General features: G+C 33.5%; 1 protein-coding gene across 1 annotated transcript; it reads right to left on the bottom strand.

Moving 5' to 3' along the window:
- Positions 1-16,943: 16,943 nt before the first annotated feature.
- On the bottom strand, positions 16,944-17,980 carry LOC149537240 (lachrymatory-factor synthase-like). Its single transcript, XM_089805379.1, has one exon. The coding sequence runs from the start codon at positions 17,758-17,760 to the stop codon at positions 17,281-17,283; it is 480 nt and encodes a 159-aa protein (XP_089661505.1). The 5' UTR covers positions 17,761-17,980; the 3' UTR covers positions 16,944-17,280.
- Positions 17,981-24,181: the final 6,201 nt, after the last annotated feature.

Raw genomic sequence — 24,181 nt, 5'->3', positions numbered from 1 at the left:
TAGTTAATGAAAAAAATGAATGAGAGAGGGGTGGTCAAGCATGAAAGTGTAAAGTGTTGAAGAAGGTGGAAAAGAGGAAAGAGAGCATAGTTACTCTATTTTAGTAAGAAGACCCCTGATATGGATGCATTAGTACAGTGAGTTAGAAGACTCAAGGAGACGAAGCTTGAATAGATGACAAGCAGTCAGAGCTGAAGAGATAAAAGTCAAGCATAAGGACTAAACTGAAAGTGTGATCTAAAATCTGCAAAGTATGTTGTAAGTTATATCAGATCAAAAGTTCATTGTTGTTACTTTCTAGCAATTGTAACAATTAGTTTAAATCCTATGGACTTAGGTTGGTTTGATAGCCATGAGATAAATCCTTTAACAGGGTGACACTCCCAGTGAATGTTCTAAAGTCCTTTAACCAGGCCCATTCCTAACAGTTTGGTGAAATCCTCTAGCAAGGTCACATTTAACAGTGTGTTGTAAGCCTTTATCAGGGCAGGCCTTTAACAGGGCATCACTTCAGAAGAGTGAGAATCAAGTAGCATGTTACTGGTGGTTTTTCCCAAATTGGGTTTCTATGTAAATCATTGTGTCATGTGTTGATCTTGCATGTTTTATCTTTGCATGTTGATTTACTGTAACTTGCTAATATGATTGATTTAAGCTTGGATGGTTAAAAGGTTTATGAGTTCACTACATTTGGTGAAAAAAAAAAAGTTTTATTAGGGCATTTGGGACCTTGAATAACTGATTCACCCCCCCTCTCAGTTATTCTAAAAGATTCTAACAATTGGTATCAGAGCAGACTGTTGATCCAGTTTAAAAGGACTAGAAGCAGAAAAGATCAAAATGCCTAAGAGAGAAGTTACCAAGCTCAACAAAGACAAATTTTTTGCATGGCAAAGTTTGATGAAACTACATCTTGGATCCATAGGAGATTATGCCCAAAAATCAATTATTACTGAACATGTCAATCCAACAAGTGCTCCTACTGCAGAAGATATGAAAAACAAGCAAGAACATAACCAAACAATGCTGGAGATTGCCTCTGCACTTAGCTATGTTGAATTTGATGATATCAAAGGATGTGACACTGCATTCAAAATGTGGAAAGCCCTATCAGACATCTATGGAGGAGATCAGAATGTACAAAGAGAAAAAAGAGAAAGTCTCAGAGGAAAATTTGATGATATGAGAATGGAAGAAAATGAGAATGTTGTTCAGTACGGTGCAAGAATAAAAGAAGTGGTAAGTGCGATAAGATGTTTGGGTGGTCAATTGGATGAAGATACTGTTAATAGTAAGTATTTGAGAACCTTGCTCCCTATCTATGCTATTAGAGTATCAGCAATATAGGAACTAAGATGCGTGCCAGGAAACAATCTAAGTTTTGAAGGTATCATAGGAAGACTCACTGCATTTGAGTTATCTAACTTTGACAACTACAGACCTGATAATGTTGAATCTTCTTTCAAGACCAAGTTATCACTGAAAGATGCTAAACAGGTGAAATCTAAGAAGGGAAGAAAGATGAGATATGTATCCAGTGACAGCAGCACAGATGAGGAAGATGTGGATCAATTAGAAGCTTTACTAGCTAGAAGATTTCACAGAGGTAAAGGAAAATTCAAAGGTAAGATGCCTATCATTTGTTTCAATTGCAATGAAGTAGGTCATATTGCTGCAAGATGTCCACAGAAAAAGGATTACAAGGAAAGCAACAAATACAAGAACAGTAGAGATGATGACAAGAAAGATTACAAAGAAAAAGGTAAGAAGTGTTATATTGTTGAAGAAAATTCTGATGACAATGATGATGAAGTTGTTTATGTAGCCATGAAGGACCAATCCGATGAAGAAGAAGCCATAGCACTAATGACTTGTATAAACAAAAATGACAGATGGATCATAGATAGTGGATGCTCACATCACATGACAAGAGACAAAAGTAAGTTTGTTAACAATACTCAGTATGATGGAAATAGTGTTAGATTTGGTAATGATGCCCCTTGTCAAATCAAAGGAAAAGGTTCCATCAAGCTCACAGAACAAATCTCATGTGACAATGCATACTATGTTGAAGGATTAAACTACAATTTACTGAGTGTCTCACAGTTAGGCAATATAGGATGCAAAGTGGAATTTGGAAACAAAACTGCAAAAATCTATGATACTGATGGTAAACTAATAGGAAAAGGAGATCAAACGAAGAGTAATCTATTTTACCTTGATATGGATGATGTTTCTTGTTTTATTACAAAATTTGATGATGAATGGTTATGGCATAGAAGATTATGTCATGTCAATTTTGATAATCTGGTCAACATTAGTAAAATGAAGAAAGTCAGAGGTTTACCAAAATTGAAGAAGCCTGATAATATTATGTGCAAACAATGTCAACTAGGAAAGATGACAAAGTCAAGTTTCAAAAGAAAAAACTATACATCTAAGGAGATACTTGAGTTAATTCATACTGACTTATGTGGTCCAATGGAAGTACAAAGCTATAGAGGAGATAAATACATCATGTTATTTGTTGATGATTATTCTAAGATGATGACTGTCATGTTCTTAAAACAAAAATTTGATGCTTTCCAAATGTTTAAATGGTATGTAGCTAGAGTTGAAAAGGAAACAAGAAAAAGCTTGAAATGTCTAAGATCAGATAGAGGTGGTGAATTCACATCAAATGAAATCGAGATATTCTGTAATGACAAAGGAATCAAAAGACAAACGTCAGCTCCTAGAACTCCCCCACAGAATGGAATTGCTGAAAGAAGAAATAGATCTGTAATTGATTGTGCCAGAACATTAATGATGGAAAAGACTGTTGCTCTAAAATACTGGAGAGAAGTTGTAAGTGTAGCTGTTCATACATTAAACCGAGTACAAATCAAGAAAGGTACAAATGCAACACCTTTTGAATTATGGTATGGTCACTCACCCAATGTAAAACATTTCAAAGTGTTTGGTTGTAAATTTTTTATTCTTAAAGATGTTAGAAATGGAAAATTTGATGCAAAAAGTGATGAAGGTATATTTCTTGGTTACTCCACAAGAAGTAAGGCATATAAGTTTTTGAATGTTAACACTAACAAAATTGTGGAAAGTACAAATGTAAATTTTGATGAGCACACAGAAGTTCAAGCTGAAGAACCAAAGAAAATGGAAGAATACAAAACCTTTGTGTACTCTTATGAAGGAATGACTGCTGAGGAGGATGATGTCAATCCAATCGAAACTCAACAACAAGTATCAGTCTCAGCCGAGTCTCAACCAGTGAATGTTGAGCTACATTCAGAAGCTGAGTTGCAGAATGAAGGAAATGAACAATCTAATTCTGAAGACGGAATACATGATGAAGAACAACCAGACAACGAAGTGCAAAGTGATCCAGAATCTGAAAGATCAAACGTGGAAACAAGGACAGAGCCAAGATTATCCAAATATGTAAAAAGACATCACCCTGTTGAACAAATAATTGGTGACAAAGATGCAAGACCAATGACAAGGAACATACTAAGACATGAATCATGTCTAATCAACACATCTAAACCCAAGATAGTGTATGGTGCATTACAAGATGATGACTAGTATAAAGCTATGGAAGAAGAAATTGATCAAATAAAGAAAAACAAAACCTGGAGTTTGGTTCATAGACCAACTGACAAAAATGTGATTGGCACCAAGTGGGTATTCAGGAACAAGCTAGATGAGAATGGTGAGATTACCAGAAACAAAGCTAGACTAGTATGCAAGGGTTATGCTCAAGAAGAAGGAATAGACTATGGAGAAACATTTGCTCCTGTTGCTAGGATGGAAGGAGTAAGAACCTTGCTTGCATATGCTTCCTACAAAAATTGTAAATTCTATCAGATGGATGTACAATTTGCTTTCTTGAATGGTATACTAGAAGAAGAAGTCTACATTGAACAACCAGAAGGATTTGTTGATAAAAACAATAGGGATATGGTGTGTAAACTACACAAAGCACTTTATGGTTTGAAACAAGCACCAAGAGCATGGTATGAGAGACTTCACAAGTATCTAGTGCAAATTGGATTTGAAAGAACTGATGATAATAGCAACATGTACATCAAAGAAGAAGAAGGTAAAGACATTATTGTATCTGAAATTTTTGTGGATGACATAGTATTTGGTGGAAAGGAAGTACTTTGCAAAGGCTTTGCTGACAAAATGAGACATGAATTTGAGATGTCTATGTTTGGAGAAATCAAATTTTTTGTTGGATTACAAGTACATCAAATCAAAAATGGAATATTTATTACACAATCAAAGTACATCAAAGAGATTCTTAAAACGTTTGGACTGGAGGAATCCAAACCAGTCAGCACACCAATGGCCACAGGTAATAAGCTGTCCAAAAATGATGAGTCAGCTGAAGTCAACCAAACAATGTACAGATCCATGATTGGAAAATTACAGTATGTAGTACACAGCAGACCAGACATAGCATTAGCAGTTGGAATAGTGGCTAGGTTCTCTGCTAATCCTAAAGAAAACCATCTTATAGCAGTAAAAAGAATAATGAGATATCTCAAAGGAACTGATAACTTTGGTCTATACTACAAAAAGAGTGAGAAATTTGAACTCAATACATACACTGATGCAGATTGGGGAGGAAACATTGATGACAGAAAAAGCACAAGTGGAGGTGCATTATTTTTAGGCAAAAGGCTAGTTACCTGGACTAGTAAGAAACAAACATGCACATCCTAGTCCACTGCAGAGTCAGAATATGTGGCAACTGCAGTCAATTGCACAAACATTGTATGGCTCAGACATCTATTGAATGGAATGAAAGAAGAGGTAACCAAACCTATGATATTATATTGTGACAATACAAGTGCTATAAACATATCCAAAAATCCAGTAATGCATGCAAAAACCAAGCACATTGCAATCAAGTATCATTATGTTAGAGAATTGGTAGAAGACAAACAAGTGAAGCTGGAGTACATTCACACAAAGGAACAAATTGCAGATATTTTCACCAAACCATTGCCCAAGGATGCTTATGAATATCTTAGAGGCAATTTGGGGGTAATACCCCTAACTCAAGCAGTTTAAGGCATCAAGGAAGCTACCTTGCATCAACAGAAATCAAACATTGGAATAGTAACAGGTTGATGCAAAGGATGACAGCAAGAACAGAAACTCCAAATCAATCACAAGCATGGTGACAGAGGGAGAAAGACAAAGAAAAAGCCAAAGCTTATATTTTGCATGATAAAGATGCTTCATCTTTGGCATTTATGTCAAAGAGGGAGAAATATGACGAAACTAATCTATGCAAAGAAAGAGGGAGATATATATGAAAGAGGGAGATATATGCGATCAGTAGTAAAGATGCAGTAGCACAGAAAAGAAGCAGATAATATATACAATGTAGATAATATATACAATCAGTTTTGGTGGTAACTAAGTTGATCCATTGATCAGTTTGGTTTGCCATCAATGCCAAAGAGGGAGATTGTTAGAAATGATTGAATTGATAACAAGAGTTGTTGGAATGATAAAGAATGTTCTCAATCATTATTTTGTCATTGATGTCAAACTTGCTACTTGCAGGAATGACAATTGCTTTAGTGATCCAACTACTATCAATTTGTTGGTTGACAAGGTGGTGGCAATCAATAAGATGTAACTAGAACACCTAGAGAAAGGTTGAAGTTATGATGTTGTAATGAAGTACTAGGATCAGCTAAGCCATTGATGAAAAAGTGTATTTGATAACATACTATAAGATACAGAAAAAATGGCACACTGAAACATATTAAAGAGGTTAGGTGTTAGCTAAGTCTTTTACAAAGCTCAACTAAGAGAAGGTGCCGAGTATATCATATAAGCCGAGTGATCTTCAGGTGCCGAGTAAAGAGTAGGTGTCGAGTAACACAATTTTCTGTAGGTGCCGAGTAACACAATTTTCTGTAGGTGCCGAGTAACACAGTTTTCTGTAAGTGTCGAGTAACACAGTTTTGTGTAGATGCCGAGCATTAGTAAAACAAATAATGCCGAGTTGCTGCATTATTTCGAAGATCGAAGATTCACCAGAACTAAGCCGACAAGGTCATTACTTAAAAGTTTGTAAATTAAATAGAAGATAAGAATGATGAGTTGGTGGCACAGAACACCATGTAAAACATTTTTGAGGATACAGCTGGCGAAGTTTCTAGAAGAGAACAAGATATGGGGTAGATACATTGTATTTTACCTAATCCATATTGAAACCCTAAAAGTGAAGAGGGAGAATTGAGCGGCAAAGGCATATCAGATCTCTATATAAGGAGTCATTAGTTAATGAAAAAAATGAATGAGAGAGGGGTGGTCAAGCATGAAAGTGTAAAGTGTTGAAGAAGGTGGAAAAGAGGAAAGAGAGCATAGTTACTATGTTTCAGTAAGAAAACCCCTGATATGGATGCATTAGTACAGTGAGTTAGAAGACTCAAGGAGACAAAGCTTGAATAGATGACAAGCAATCAGAGCTGAAGAGATAAAAGTCAAGCATAAGGACTAAACTGAAAGTGTGATCTGAAATCTGCAAAGTATGTTGTAAGTTATATCAGATCAAAAGTTCATTGTTGTTACTTTCTAGCAATTGTAACAATTAGTTTAAATCCTATGGACTTAGGTTGGTTTGATAGCCATGAGATAAATCCTTTAACAGGGTGACATTCCCAGTGAATGTTCTAAAGTCCTTTAACCAGGCCCATTCCTAACAGTTTGGTGAAATCCTCTAACAAGGTCACATTTAACAGTGTGTTGTAAGCCTTTATCAGGGCAGGCCTTTAATAGGGCATCACTTCAGAAGAGTGAGAATCAAGTAGCATGTTACTGGTGGTTTTTCCCAAATTGGGTTTCCACGTAAATCATTGTGTCATGTGTTGATCTTGCATGTTTTATCTTTGCATGTTGATTTACTGTAACTTGCTAATATGATTGATTTAAGCTTGGATGGTTAAAAGGTTTATGAGTTCACTACATTTGGTGAAAAAAAAAAGTTTTATTAGGGCATTTGGGACCTTGAATAACTGATTCACCCCCCCTCTCAATTATTCTAAAAGATTCTAACAAGAATATTAGTCTTTCAATGATACTTTGAATTTGATTTTAAAATAAGCCCATCCAATGGAGAATTAAATTTGATTGTAAAAGTAACTATTGATTATGTTCTGGACACATATTCCATTATTTTGTGTTCTAAAACCAAACACTAAAGTAAGTGATTTATTAAATAATTATTAAATGTTAAACCTCAATATGTTAATTTCAATTCAATCTTAAATGTTATATTATGTTTCTTAACAACTTAATGGAAATTTTTGAAAATGCCAAAATATTGCATAAGCATATCAATAAAATACACTTTTATAAGGAACTCCAAAAATTTCATTGATATTCCTTGAAAATTATAATCTAAGGAAGATGTGTATACAATGATTGTAATTTTATAAATTAAAATAGAAAGTGAAACCAGACTATAGGGGAAAACCCTAGTACTATTGTACTAGTCTATGTAGAAAGCATGAGACTTGATTAAGGCTATGAATTCTTGAAGTCATGGATTGTCATATGTCACTTCATCTAGATTAATACCATTTTTAGATAAAATTCAAGCTAATTGATGCCCATTTCTTATGGCACTTCAACTACCTAGTAGGTAGGCCCAATAGAAATGGTTTCAGGGCCACATTCTGGATAGACTTTTGAAGCTTGTTGATTTCACCCATCCAAGGGATCCCTGCCCCTAATTCTGCATGAGAAATAATGTCAATGTCATCGCCCAAGTATCCTTCTTTAAAATTCCTTCTCAGGAGTAGCAAAATGATGACCCTTTCTTCTTTGAGGTCGAGCAGAGATGCTAGAAAACAAGATGTAATTTGTGTGTTCACACGGTACCTATTCTCATTCTCCAAAAACTCATGCCCCAAAACCATTTTCAAAGTATGAATAATAAAATTCACAGTGGGAATAACCTCATTACAAATTGACAAGAGGTTTTCATTAGGGATGTCACCTAAAAAGGTCTTTTGTTCCTCTTCCAATTTGCATGTCAAGCAAATTGGAGTGTCCATCTTGATTCACAATTTATGAAATAATTAACTATAGGACAATGACTACAGAGTAGTGACTACATAGAAATGACTACCAATCTACCACACCAAGTAAATTAGACCAAAATTTAACAAGCACTACAAGTACACTAGACTATAAATGAGATGAGAAATGATGAAAGAAGAAACTCAATTGCCTAAATTTGTTAAGTGATGGTAGCTACACATTTGTTCATCTGGCTTCCAATTCAATTGTTTTAAATGATTGAATCTTTGCAAATCTTCAACATAAATGCAAGTTTGGGCTGAAAAATTTGTAATGTGTGCGGAGCCAATGGAAGAGGGAATGTCATTAACAATGACAAGACATCTATTTAAGACCATTGCAAGTGGTACAGGGTGGAAGGAAACATGTCACCATTCCAGACACTTGAACAATGTTGAGGCTTCATTTGAAACATTTAGCCCAAAATAAACCTTCAACTATTGATATATTATCATCAGATGATAGTCTGTATATGGATGTTATTGATTACGCACAAATGTTGGAGATATGTCATGTTATTTGAAACATTTCCCAAAAAGCCATCAATTCATGCTTGCATGCGACATGGGTACTATGTACTACTATTAACTAGTAAATACTTACTAGAAAATGAAATTATGATTCACACAAATTTCCAAAAAGTAATAATTAAATGCATCATTTGATTACTGTAAAATAACTAGAGCCCAAAAGAAAACACCATGCTAGTGAAGGGGTTTACTTTGCATTATATTCTCTATATCTGCTTTACATTTTATCTTCATATCTATATATATACTATACCAAAAATGATTATGGTTTCCCTCAAAAAGGGAAGTGACAAGCTTTGAACCATTACATTTCAAATTCATAAATTTTTTGATAATATGTTTTACAAAATAAACCCTAACTAAACTGATGATTCTTCATGTAACGCTTCTTTTATCCTTCAAAACATCCCAAAAGCATTGAAGTTCCATTTTTGTTGGTCCACCACATTTGCAATTTCTTCTTCCTAATTAGTAGGGTCAAGACCCATTTCAATGAATATTGCTTGGAGGTCTACCTTTTCCTACTCCTTTTCGAGCTCTTTGATGGCATCCTTGAGATTAGTAGAGAGAATGTGCAAAGCTACAATAAGCCCTGTAGCAAGATCACTTTGTTCTTCATCCTCCTCAAAAGTCAAATTTGGGTTGACAAAAGGGCTTGGATTTTCATTCAACAATCCCTCTTCCACATGTAGTCCCATTTTTGGCAATTAACTATGTTTCTGATAATGGCAACCACTGACTAGGATGTCTACAATTTAAAGAATATTTTTTCTACCAGATTTGACTCTGTCATAAATGCAATAGTACATTCCATGTACATGTCATCCTATAGAAACCTCATTTTCTTATCACTCTTTGATTTAATACTGAGTGTAATTTTTTTGATAAACTAACAACTGATTTGAAAAACATATAATTAATTTCTAGTCTTTAATTCATTAAGTGATCATGTCATTTTCTAGTACATTCACCAACACATTATATATATTTTTTCACTAGACATGAAAAAACTTGCCTAATCAAATATATATATTTTCCAATAAATGGGAAAAATCACCTAATACAATATATTTTTCCAATAAATGGGAAAAATTACCTAATACAATAATAAAAAAATTCAAATAAATGAGAAAATTTGTCTTATACAATATATATTTTTTCTATCAAAAGGGATAAAATTGCCTCGATTTTATGAATTTTTGTAATGGTTGGAGAATAATTGCATCTAAAATTAAACTTTTCCTAACATCGAAAAAAAAATTCTAATAGAAATTACTTTTTTCCCTTGAAACTAATGTTGGATTCGCCATGAATTTATATATTTTTAGGGAGGGGGTTTCTTAAAATTATCCCTGCCTAACCCTTGAGGCTAACCAACCTCATTTTATATTATTTTATTACACTTTATTACATAGGATATATCCCAAGACAAATTACAAACTACATTTTTAGATGGGTCCACTTCTGGAGACCATAACTACCAAACTGTTGACCCAATGGGGAGTACACATAGTGAATCATATCTACCTATCCCCCCAAAGTTAAGAAAAGATGGATGAAGTGACAAGATATGATGCTAATGTATGTTATCTTGTAATTTTAAAATCTTGACTAGTCATATGATGAGAAATTAGAAAGTTCTTAACTCCCATTTTGTCGTAACATGTCATAAATGTTGGAGAAAGAAGCAACCAGTAAGTATTCGTTAACTAGTGACAAGACACTATTCTTACCATTAGTAAAGGTATTGTTTGAATTGTTAGAAGTGGTAAAGTGATTCATTTAACACCTTTACTTTTATTTTTTAACTCAAGAGCTACTACAAGCATTATCAAACAATTGAGAGAGAGAAGTATTAAGATTTGAGCAATAGAATTGTGTTTGAGATTCTTGTGAGCCCTAACCAGTCATTTACGAGCTGCAAGTTTTGGTTATTTTTTCATATTATTTCTATTTGGAAACAATGGAAAAGAATGTTGAGATGATGGATTTGATTAGTAGAAAGGAATTATCAAGACCAGTTTATACACCTTAAGTGGATAAAAAAATTGTCATAGACATGATTAGAGTGTTTTGCACAATACCATTAGGAGTTCTACAACTGGAAGATACTCAAGCATTTATTCATTAAAAGATTGATGAGTTGGGAGAAAAATCCATTAGAAGTGATTATGAGAACATGTGCTGGAATGGTGTCTTGAAAGGTGAGTACATACAAGAAAAATATTTAACCTATAGTATAGACATTCCTACAAAGTTTCATCCAGATTGGATAAGGATTGTACTAAGTTGAGTCTGTAATCAGTACATGTGGTTGGGTAAATCACACAGGTTGTCAAAAATGATCATTCACAAAGTAACATGATTTCATTCTCAAGAAAATGAGTGCATAGTAAGAAATATTCCAATATATTTGGTTACCAATCTAACCAAATCAAGATATGATGGTCAAGTCATGACGATTAAGAACATTGAAGTATGTTTTTCTTCAAGAGTCATTGGATATAGAATTTATCAATCCAATAGAATTAACATTGTACCTATAGGTGTAGTCAATGTCTCTTACAAGATTGTGAAGAATGATGAAGTCTACGACCTATGTAAAATGGTGAACACAACTTCTAGAGAATATGAAAAGAATAAAGAAGGACAAAAAGAATTTGATAAAATATGAAGCTCTACTAGCATATATATTTTTTTGCATTCCAAACTATTTTCCAAGGAAAGGAAAGGTTGAATGGTCAAAGAATACATTGATAATTTCACAAATAAGAGAATTTATAAGGGAGCAAGGAGAAAATTTTAGTAATGTCATGAATGGATAGTTTAGAAACTTTGAGACTAACATGCATACTCATGTAAGAATTATTGCTAGTGTCATAGAAAAATATGTTTAAAAACATTTATTTTCTAGTAGATGTGTAAATTGTTGTATTCTATAGGAAATTAAATCTAGAACTCATTCAATTCCACCTATGGGTTATAAGGTTGATGTAAAAGAGGTTAGAATTCATGCTAACATGCTATTGTCCAAACCTATGGACAAAAGTGAGAAAAATCTTGGAATATCTAAATAAATTATTGTAGGAATAGTCAAGGAGATGAAGACACCAGTCTCACCTAGGAGAAGGTATACCAATCAATTCTAGTAGACACCTAGTAAAGGACACATGAAATTATGTTATAACTAAAATGGTGATAGAGGATCCATCTTCTAACATCCCCTCCACCTACCAAAGAGTAAAGAGAAAGGATGTACCCCATCAAACCACTAAGAATGAAAATGTTGAGTTAGAAAAAAACAAGAGATAAGCAATAAAGGAAGTTGCTAGGAAAAGCAACATGAAAAAAAAAATAACAAGAAGTTGAAGAAGAAGAAAAAAGCACTGAGGCAGATGAACAAGTTACATAATTGAAGAAAAGAGGAGTGTGGAGAAAAGAACCCACAATTGAAGACTTTGTCAAAGGTATAGCAAAATCAGGAGGCTTAGCAATAGTGAAAAGGAGATACAACTTGGAAAATGAAGAAGACAAGAAGAAAATGGAAGAAGCAATAATTCCACATTTGCACAATTTCAAGAGAATACCTCTTTAGTTGCATTCACTACTTCATGATGAGTTACAATATCTTGTTAATGGAAGATGGAATTCTACATTATAAATGGATAAACGTATTGTTAAAAAGGCTTTGATGGAAGCTTGACTAAAGTTAAATATGCAAAGGAATGGTATGAATATCATAAGAGGAAATTTGGAATAAAGGAGAGAGCAACCAAAATCCTAGTAGAAGATGTTCACAGGTTACATGATGATACAATCAATGTATGGAGAAAGATTCTAAAATCTGATGAGAAGTCACAAGGACACAGGACACCAATCACTAATACAAATTGATGATACTTCTACTATTGAAGAGGTAATTGGTAGTGTGGTTTAAGAAATTACACAATAGGTACAAGAACTAGAAGCACAATAGGTGATAACACTAATCTGTGAAGCCATAGACATTGACATAACTAGTCAACTTGAGTTATCTTTCAAACATTTAGAAACTATTGCATTAGAGAGGAAGGATGAAATAATTGGAGAAGGTCTACAAAAAAATCAATAGGAAAAGAGTAAGGAGGAATATCAAGTAAGAAGAAAGCTCATTCTTGAGCCAAGTATGGTAAAGAAAAGTAAACTTGTCAAACTTCTAAGTAAGGAAGCAGTTAAAGATATAGATGAAGAGAAAATCATTCCTATACCTATGGATGTCAATAAGTTAAAACCCAAAGAATTGATGTACTATGAAAAGGTGAAGAGGAAAGATATATAAGACAAGATGAAGAATAAAAAACTACTAAGATAGGCTAGGAACATTTTAGCAAAGTTAGTACATGAGCTTGAATACAATAGGGATCTAGTAATTGATCAACTAGGCACATTGATAAAAGCTATTTATGATCAAGAAATATATTTGTAGACTACAACTATGAGCATGGTCAAAGAGAACTTGGAGAATAAAATGATAGATAAAATAGAAGAGAAGCTATTGAAGTCAGAAATGAACCAACATATTTAGTAAAGGAAGTAAAAGGAACACTTACATAGGAAGAGAACACCTTTACTAAAATATTAATTATTTTGAATCAATGAAATATTTGAAGCAACATAAGGATGATGCACATAAATAATTAGAAGGCCTATGTAGCCAACTTGATCCATTATCAAGTTCATTTACCATATTCAGTGAGGAGGTGAAGACACTAAATAAGATAATACAGTTATAAGAAGAGAAAGATAAGAGAAATGTGAATATATTATAAGTGCAAGCACTTATATCCCCTATTATGAAAGCTATGCAAAGAAGCATAAAGACAACAAAGGAAGTATTGGTACTACCTAGTGCAGAGTGAATTGGCATATTGGATGAGCTTGGGACTAAGATGCAAGAATAGATTATTTGATTGATTTGTCTAAAGAAGACTTGGGAGACATCTCTAGAGTCAGTACAAGCTAGTTACAAGATTATATTTAACATATTATAAATTAATGATTACATTTTAAAGATTACACCTTTGACATTTTTCTTCAAAGGGGGAGAAGAGTACAAAAAGGCCAAAGGAGATGACCAAGGCAAAAGATTAGAAGATGACCAAAGGAGAAGACTAGAGACCATAGGTTGTTAGAAGGAGATATGATATAAGGGGGAATAGATCCGAAGTAAAAAAGAAGTGACTTGAACTAACCTGCATAGTTCAGAACTCTATAATCTCAAGTGTATTTGAGAAATTAAAAGTATTACTTAAGGGTGCTCCATTAATTCCAAAGGGGGATATTGTTGTGATAACTGGCATTGGAAGATAAAAGGAGACAATTAGCATTACTTAACCATTTGCTAATTGGAAATATATATGATTATTGATGGTTTTCATTGATTAGTGAGAGCTAAGTTGGTAATCCAACATGTTCATTGGTAAAATCATAGGTTAATAGGCAAAGGAAGGACACCTATCATGATCAATGATCACTAAGTGATGATTGATGATTATATGGCATAGTTTGGATTATTTGAAAACCAGTCAAGGAAGAGGTTAAATCTTGAAAGGAAATCGCATTGGATTGTGTGAATCGACAAGTTGAAGGCTAAGAAATAATACAAGTTTTACCGATTCCTAGTTAAAATATTTTAACTAGTCCAAGTGGCAATTAGGTCAAATACAGATTAAGGTCAATCAAGTTGAAAATCTAATCATTGAGATTTGTGAAATATTTGAGAAAACGCAAAGGGAAACAAAAGTTTAAATGAAAGGTCAGGATTAGGATGCAAAAATATCATAGGTAAACACATAGGATATGTAGTAGATAGATTGATGTTGAGATACTTAGAGATGAAGTAGCTAATGAATTAATCAACAAAGGAAGATGACTAGTACAAGCTAGCAAAAGAAAAAGATCTAGCTATTGTGATAAAAAAAAAAAAAAGAGAAGTGTACAGTGGAGTAGAATCAAATCAAAGAGCATAAGGGATCTGACTGGTAAGGAGTCTCATGTCTAGATTAGAGATTTAATTGTATCCTAACAATTACAACAAGTAAATCCTTAGATAGGATCAACTCTAACATGTTGAAAGGTGTAAATCCCATAACAGGGTAGATTATTAAAAGAGTTATGTAAATCCTTTAATAAGGTAGATGTTAGAAAATTTGTTCTCTCTTCTAGCAAGGTACAAAATCACTCCTACCAGGGTGAATCCTTAGGAAGGTTAGTTGTATGCTCTTAACCAAGCAAATTTACTTACTGCAGAAGCGAGTATTTGCGAGTACTATCCACATCATAATTTTTATCTTCTAACCAAGGATTTCTATGTGACTAAAATTATTATGTCATGAGTCATGTGTGTGTGTGTGTGTGCGTGAGTGTGTGTGTGTGATGGTATAATGTTATTATGCTTTTCTTACTCATACCAATTATATGTTTAATTATTTGGAAGTTAGCATTTTAGTTTTGTAGATCACCTCCACCCACCCCCTCCCTAGCACCTCTAAATCCTAGCAATATCAACAAATTCTATTTGGAAATAAGCACATGCATGTGGACTATACACTTTGGAAGGAAATAGAAAGATATATTAAACATTTCAACCGCATAAATGAGTTGTTGGTTGAGTTAATACGGTTGTCATTGATGTCAATCTGTTGTTGTTGTTGTTGTTGTTGTTGTTATTTGTTATTAATGGTGTTTCCTGTCTAGTGGTGCTGGGACTTTTGTTCTACATATTTTTCATAGTAAAAGTCCAATGATGATATTTTGGCATATTGTTAAATAATGTTTGAAGAGGCTTTGGAATTGAAATTTTAATGTCCTTAGCTTCATTCAGTTTAATTGGAACGAGATCTTGAGTTTCAAAGGCATGGTTAAAAGTTCAATGGTGTTCTTACTCTAGGTTTGGTCGAATACCTTATATGTTTACACTTTAATTAATTATCTTAGGGAATCTACTTGGAATGTAACATGTATGACATGTTTATTTTGATCTTAATTAAGGTATTTTGTGGCCCACTTCTCATTCATTTCCTTTGTGGGAATGTTTAGCAATAACCTAATTCAAATTATGTTTGGTTAAGATGCTTAGCTAACAGTGGGTTATTACACATATGAACGGATGATATAAATAAAGGATATATTATTGAGAAAAATGTGTAGCATCTGTTTATAAGTGTGCAAATGTTGTGCAAGTCTGTGCATATATGATGGAGATGTATGGAAGATGCTTTGTGTCCCTATATGCATGAAGTGATACAAAGTACAATGTTAAGCATAATGGACTTTCATGTGTTAGCTACTAGGAGAAGTGATTAGAAGGTATTTACACATCATTTGGTTGAGTTGCAGAAGTGCATTAGATGTGGATTATTCTCTTTTATCCTTCTTTATCTTGGCAATGAGTTTTATTTCTTCAAATAGTAAGAAATTTGGTAGAGTCTTTCTTTGTAAAAGCACCTTAGTTGGTGTGAATCTAGTAGATGTTCATAAGAATTATTTTTCCTTCGTGAATATTCTCTTAAGAAGTTTTATCACATAAAAATGATGTTTCATTATGTATGGTGTTTTCTCCTTTTCTATTTTCAAGTTATGTTTATAAGAAATGATAATTTTTTCTAAATTTATTTTAGAAAAAGGTTTTATTGGCATCAACTTAGATGTGCTACTAAAAGATGGATGACATCTAAAGAAGAGTGAGCGAATAGAAGATGATTATATTACACTCAAGAAGTAGTGGAAACAAAATATTATTAAATCGTGGACCTATTGACTTACAAGGAAGTTCAGATCAATTACATTAAAATGCTAAACATGAACACTTTGAGTAAACTATTTAAAGAAGGAAAGATGACCAAAGTTGTTGATTTCCTAATCAACATACACAATAGATGATACAAAAGGAAAAAGAAATTAAATATGTATGGTATACAAACTTTTCTCTTGAGAACTTTTCATACTGACCTATGCTATGAACTATATGTGACATATAGCCCACTTGGTCTCATAAATGCTATTAAACACATGCATTCCCTCATTCATTTCCTCTCTTGAACATGAATTTGAAAATGATTCAAATAAAAAAAATCTCAAAATGATTCCTAAACTAGCATCAGTAGGAGCTCAACATATCCAAACTACAAACCGCTTCCATTATTTCACATGGTTGACATATCATTTTCGATCAACACATCTCACGTAAAACTAATAATAATAATAAATCATTACCCATTTGCTTACAACATTTTTTTGCCCACACATTATAAACCCGACATATACCTCACATAAAACTAATAATAATAATAAATCATTACCCATTTGCTTACAACATTTTTTTGCTCACACGTTGTAAACCCGAAATCATGGGAGTAACCCATGACCAGGACTTCAAACTCGGCCACTATATCAAACAGAGTGTACTATTCGCCCTCCCTTAAAAAGGCAAGAGAGTTCGCCAAAGAAACCCAGCTAGTGTAGAAACCAAAGAGTAGAAAGAGTTAGAACCACAAGTTCTAACCTATAAAATTTGATCACCAACAAATCTTAAATTTCTAGAATCACCACATACACATTTCGTTCTAAGAAAGAGGGGGGGGGGAACTCTGCGATACCCTTAAGATGGAGAAGCAACAAGATCTTGGAGATTTTTGAGGATCCCAGACAAGTAAGAGGCCCAAAAACTGACATGTTCTTCTTCAGATTTTCCAGGAACTGGGTTCACTGCAAAACTCCATTTGAGCACACAACTCCCCTCGTCTTCTCCCTCGATCACATGAAAAGCTCCTTGGAAGCCCCGAATACCATCGATGTTGGTGTCATCAACGGCGTAGTGATAAGAATGGTGGGCAGAGTCGAAGGCGTTCATCTTTTCCTTGGCCCAAAGAAGTCCTGCTGGACTTGAAGACGTAACATAGCGAATGCAGCCGGGGATATTATCGGGCGTGCCCTCCACTCTCTCGCACAGATCGAGGCCCGGATGCCATTTCTTCACTCCACAGAAGTCCTTGATGATCTCCCACACAATCTCCAGAGGAGCGCCCATGAGAAATTGGACGCACCCCTTCCATTTTGAACTCTCCTCCTCCATTCTCATTATTCAATCTCATGCAGAAGGAAGAGATAAATAGAATAAGGAGTGGGTTGAGGAATCATTGGGAGGGAGATTCGGCTTCGAAACAGACAATTCATGGTGGAGGTGTCGGTGCTCTTGAGAGGGATAAAGGCTTGGTCTCTATGAAGTCAAATAGTTTGCCTAGATGATAATGGGTTTTCACGGATCTACTGTCTGGGTATAATCAGCACTTCAAAGGGTGCAAGGGTTTTGTTTTGTTTTTTGTTTTTTGGTTTTCTTTTAGGTAAGCCCTTTTGACTGGAGCAATCAACTAGTGGGGTCACATTAAGGGGGACCCCATCTCAGAGAATTATTATTTTTTTTATTGTCAAAGCATCAACGCTTCTTAAATACATCCATATTTATATTGCTTGAGTTGGCCTAGTGGTGGAGAACTTGTACTCTTGAAAGAGAGGTCACAAGTTCAAATCTCATTGGGGGGTACGGTATGTACACCTCATTTGTAGCACCAAGGGCCTCTCGAAAAAGAGTACAAGGTAGTCTCATATCATTGTCACCATATGTAAACCCAAAAACTATGGCATAGTGTTGTGGACTATAAAACCCCCTTTCCCTTTCCTTTCTCTCCAAGACTAGGTGGTTGTCGAGCCATCAACGCCTCCTAGATACACCTATATTTCTAATGCCACTCTACTCTCCTTATTCTCCAGGCCTAAGCCACCTTATGCCTCCCTCCTCCATCGAGCTAGATCTCCTTTATATCTCCCAAGGTGGGCAGCACCCCTTATTCTCCCAGCAGTTGAACGGCCAGGTGCACCTGCGTGTACATACGATCCTTGCGGCATCATCCCTATGGCAAGACCCGAACAATAGCATCCATGATAGACGTGATCCATCGGTTAGATCCCAATCGCATAGAATCATCGACATCTTGGTAGTGAGTGGGATTTCAACATGCAACAGTCCTATCAACAGGACATACGACCACCGTCACTCTGCTAGGTGATCACTAAGTCTATAGTTATATATATAATGATTTCATTGTTTTGTTGATGTGAAAAGATTGCTAATAATTTTTATTTTAAGATTGCTTGTAAAAAAATTTCCATATCTTTTTCCTAATTTGTCAAATTTTAGTAATGATTTGAATTGCATGGAAGTTAGGGTTCAATATGAAATCAAATATTAAAAAAACATAGTAGGATCATTTTTATTATAAAGTCAATAGTTTGCCTAGATGATAAATGCACATAATGGGTTACCATAGATCTATTATTTGGATTTACAAATGGTTTATAACTAGCACTTGCATCTTTGAAGGGTGCAAGGGTTAAGTCGATGGTTATATATATAAAATGGTTTCATTGTGTTGTTGATGTGAAAAGATTTCCAATACTTTTTATTTTAGGATTGGTCATAATCTTTTTCCCCCTATCATTATATAATATGTCAAATTTTAGTAATGATTTGAAGTGCATGGAAGTTAGGGTTCAATATGAAATCAAAAATTAAAAAAACATAGTAGGATCATTTATCATTTGTATTATTTTGGTTAGAAAAATTGACACTAAACACTTGGTAGTGATAGAGAAACCTTTTCTTCTATAGGGATAAACTTAGAATGAATGATTTTTTGTTGTTATTTATGACTCTAGGACAACAATCCATTGTAAATTATGAATCCAAAAAAAAAATTATGTACTTCATCAGAATGAGTTCCAAGTTTTTCACTTTTTGCCATTACATATTGTATCTTTTCAACCACTACGCACTCATAAAGCATTGGTTAATCATTTTGAATGAGTAGTGGTACAACATCTACTATAAGTATCAAAATTAATTTGATAGCAATATCGAAATTTAACTTGTGCAAATAATCTACTTTTAGTATCAATTGAATAAGATGTTGAAGAACTAACATTAATAAAGACTAATAGGAAGCATCTAATTTGTATATTTATTTTATAATCAAGAATTTTTAGTTTTTATCTTTTTAATTTAATGAATATATGACTAAAATCTAATTAGTTTAAAAATAAATCAACATTTAAAAAATTATAAACAAAAGAATATGTGCATTTTAGGCAAGAGCCTACAATAAGAATGTTTATTTTCTAAAAAAATATCATAAATAAAATAATAAATACAAAATATGACAAATTATTAAAATAAAAAAGATTATAATGCATTGAATTTTATATTTATTAAATTAAGGTCCCATTGTAACTTTATTGATCTATTTTTATGAGGTCGGATAAAAGATTTATGAATGTGAGATTGTAGATGGACAAGTCTCTTTTGAGCTTGGGTTAATATTACATGTTGGCTTCCCACTGTACCTCATGAAATTTATGCGATGGTAAGTATTTGGTAAAATCTAAAAACAATATTAAGAGAATCATAGACCGAATCTCTTGCTGGAAATATTTTTCAAATGGTAACAAATTGAGAAGCCACAACTAAAGCATGATCCTTGGCAGAATCATCAATGGAATCTCCAAGTGGAACAATTTTTAAATGGAAAATAATTTGTAAGTCATTACTAAATACATTAGAAGCTATTATCAACTACTTGGTGTTAAGGCTTCCATTCATCCTTTCTTCAATCAAATGCAGGTTGATCAACTTCTTCTCTCTATCCAAATGGATGTCTCCACTTCTCTTACAAACTCAGCCATAGATATAATCCATTTTATTCAGCACATTTATTCTTCCCTTGAAAATTTCCCATTATTCTCTCCACCATCATTCTTATAATCGTTCTCTCTCTCCATAGATCTCAAAACTAGACCTCCCTAAAACTCCCACCTAGTAAATTTAGATTGGAATGACATTAAAATTATTGAAGTCGCTTTGATCAGAATTAACATAGCAATTTTCTATAGAGAGAGTAAAGAAATTCGGGCCCATTTTTTTAATGAATAGACCTTCTCTATTAATTAATTATTAAAGATACATATCCACAAAAAAGGGTTAGTGGATACAAGATCACTCTGCAAATTCACTCGCCATGTGACTAGAAGTAATCCTACGGGCTTAATAATATGTGACTTAATTGTGTTATAAATAAGTCAAAAGTTTGGATTTACAAATGGTTTATATATAAGTGTGCAATTAATTATGTCATAAATAAGTTAAATAATCTTCCCGCATGATATAGGTTATGTTCATTTAACTAAATGGATTATAAAATATATTTTTTTGGGTTTACAAATGGTTTTTACTAAAATGTGATCAATACGTATTTTATATAGGAGACATTTAGCTATACTACAAACAATGCACATATCTTGTATTTTGTGTGTTTTTAACTAGAGCATAAATAAGATACAATATAACTAGTTTATTGATTCACCACACATACATAGTCTTTGAACTTACAGATAAAAATTTCCTTGGTACTCATAGTCGACCCCTTGATGCTAGGATTTTATTTCCAAGTCAATATTCTTCCCATGATATGTATGCCCATTACACATTCATGGCCTTCACAAATATACAAAGAATTTTCTTTAGAACTTCATGGCAAAGTCATTGATGCTTTTGGGAAGCATGGACTTGGGTTTTTTAAGTCAATATTTTGCCCTAATGATGTATGCTGATGCAGGAGCATCCTAGGTCTAAGAGAAATCTTGCATCACCCAAAAATATTTCCTTTTTGTTTCTTGAATAAGTGTTGTCTTGATGCAGAGTTGTTGTTTTTGGTGGCTTGGCACTTAGTAAGTCAGTCATACAAACTCAAAATGTTCTAATTTCAGAGGTGGATGTTCATCTTGGATATATTAGTCTACTAGTTGAGGCTTAGTGTCATATCATGAGTATTTGTGGATTTATTGTGGATTTTTGGTGTGCAATTTTTGTATCAAAACTTTAGGCTCATTGTCGAAGACCTTAGGGTTCTTGAATGGGCTTTGAAATGGGGTCAATTGGAGCTTGCATGAGTTAATCCTTGTAGATCAAAAGCTGAGGATTTTGAAAAGTGGCTATAATAGCCAATCAAAGAAATGGTTCGAAAGTTATGGCCTTTCAAAGTTGGGCCAACCAAAAATTTCAAAATAAGTGTCAAAGGTGTATCAAATTGACTCTATATGTAATTTTAGAGTTAGTTGATCTCAAGGGTTGGGGTTTAATGTCTAGAAACTTCTTGGATGATGTAAAAATGCCTATTTAAGGAATGCCCATACATTATTTGGGATATCTTTGGGTTATAGTTCATAACTCTATGTTGCAAATTATTGTAAGGAAGGTGCCATGTGGATTTGCATATTGTATTTCAAAATTCTGTAATTCCACATTTGTGGCAATAATAAGAAGCCCATATTTTGTTCTTGCCAATTGTTGTTGTTTCTTTGTTTCTATTATGTATTTGTGGTATTAAGGGGAGAAACCTTCATCAAGTGGTATCACAGCAGGAGTTCCTTAGTGTGTAAATAGATCAACAAATGTAAGGCAATTGCATCGAGATTATGGTTTGGGCTCAACATGTAGACAGGTCGCCAATTGTGAGGCACTTTGCACTAGGGTTTCAATGGAAGTATGAAAGATTACTCCACAAAGAGAGTATGGTGGAAGAGTTATACCTCAAATTAAGTGAACTGAAGAGTTATGGTTGATACCTCAAGTTGAACCTAGAACTACAGATGAAGCTTGTAAAGATGAATCTTGGATAAAGAGTATGAAAGAGGAACTTGAGAAGATAGAAAAGAACAAGATATGAGAATTAGACCTTAGACCTAAAGACAAGAATGTTATTAGAACAAAGTGGGCATTCATAAACAAAATGAATGAGCAAGGATAAGTGGTAATGAACAATAAGGTAAGTGAAGAGTTATGGTTGATACCTCAAGTTGAACCTAAAACTATAGATGAAGCTTGTAAAGATGAATCTTGGATAAAGAGTATGAAAGAGGAACTTGAGAAGATAGAAAAGAACAAGATATGAGAATTAGTCCCTAGACCTAAAGACAAGAATGTTATTGGAACAAAGTGGGTATTCATAAACAAAATGAATGAGCAAGGATAAGTGGTAATGAACAAAGTGAAGTTAGTATGCAAAGGTTATTTACAAAAAGAAGGAAATAATTTTGAGGAGACTTTTTCCCCTGTTGCTAGACTTGAAGTAGTGAAAATGTTTTTGGCATATGCAACTAATAAGAATTTTAAGGTTTATCAGATGGATGTTAAGTTAGCTTTTCTTAACAGAGAACTTGAGGAAGAAGTTTACATTGAACAACCTGATGATTTTTCCCTAAAAGAAGATAAAGGCATAGTTTGTGGATTGAAGAAAGCATTGGATGGATTGAAGTAAGTGTGTAGAGCTTGGTATGCAAGATTGGATAAGCATTTATAGAATTTGGGATTTAAGAAAGGGAATGCAAACAATAATGTGTACTTGAGGAAGAATGAAGATGGTTTACTAATCATTGTAGTATTTGTTGATGATATTATTTTTGGAGGAAATGATGAAGCTAGTAAGATTTTTTTAGAAGAAATACAGAATGAACTAGAGATTAGTATGATTGGTGAAATAAAGTATTTTTTGGGATTGCAAATAACCCAAAATAAGGATGACATTTTAATATCATAGACTAAATATCTTAAGGATTTGTAGACAAAGTTTGGTTTGGAGAATTGTAAACCAGTTGGGACACCTATGGTTACATGATACAAACTATCAAGTAAGGATGAGTCTCCCAGTGTAGTACAAATAAGATACAGATCTATGATAGGAGAATTGTAGTGTTTGACTCATACAAGACTATATATATATATATATTCCCAGAAAGTCTTAAAGAGATACCTTTAGTAGTAGTAAAGAGGATATTCAAATATTTGAATGGTACATCATATTATGGCTTATGGTATCACAAATCACATGACTTTACCTTATGTACATATACTGATGTAGATTGGGTAGAAAATTTGGGTGACAGAAAAGTACAAGTGGTGAAAAAATCTTTTTTGAAGGAAGATTGGTTTCATGGATAAGTAAGAAATGAGCATATCACAATCTACAATAGAAACAAAGTATGTTGCAATAGCAAACAACTGTAATCAGATTATTTGGATAATGCAGATATTACAAGATATTGGTATTGAATTTTTAGAACCTATTATCATTCACTATGAAAACACAAGTACAATTAATATGTCAAAGAACTTAGTGTTACATTCAAAAACTAAACACATTGCAATAAAGTATCATTTCTTGATAGAGAAGGTAGCAAAGAAAGATATTGGTTTGGAGCATGTTAGCACAAAAAAAGAAGATAAAAGGCATATTTACACAACCTTTGGCTAAGGACACCTTTGAGTACTTGAGATGCATGCTTGGGGTTATGCTGCAACCTTCTTCAGAGTAGTAGATGCAAGATTACATCAGTCTAGTATCTTCAAAGCTTACTCTTACATCTAAACTATATTTTGGTGATGCTTCCTTTAG

Source organism: Cupressus sempervirens, chromosome 10 (assembly GCF_028749045.1).
Source record: "Cupressus sempervirens isolate cs-2001-9-10 chromosome 10, ASM2874904v1, whole genome shotgun sequence".
Classification (NCBI taxonomy): Eukaryota; Viridiplantae; Streptophyta; class Pinopsida; order Cupressales; family Cupressaceae; genus Cupressus; species Cupressus sempervirens.
This window is presented reverse-complemented; position numbering and strand designations above follow the sequence as displayed.

Excerpts from the sequence above, each read along its gene's own strand:
- LOC149537240 (XM_089805379.1), bottom strand. The coding sequence starts at position 17,760 with ATGAGAATGGAGGAGGAGAGTTCAAAATGGAAGGGGTGCGTCCAATTT.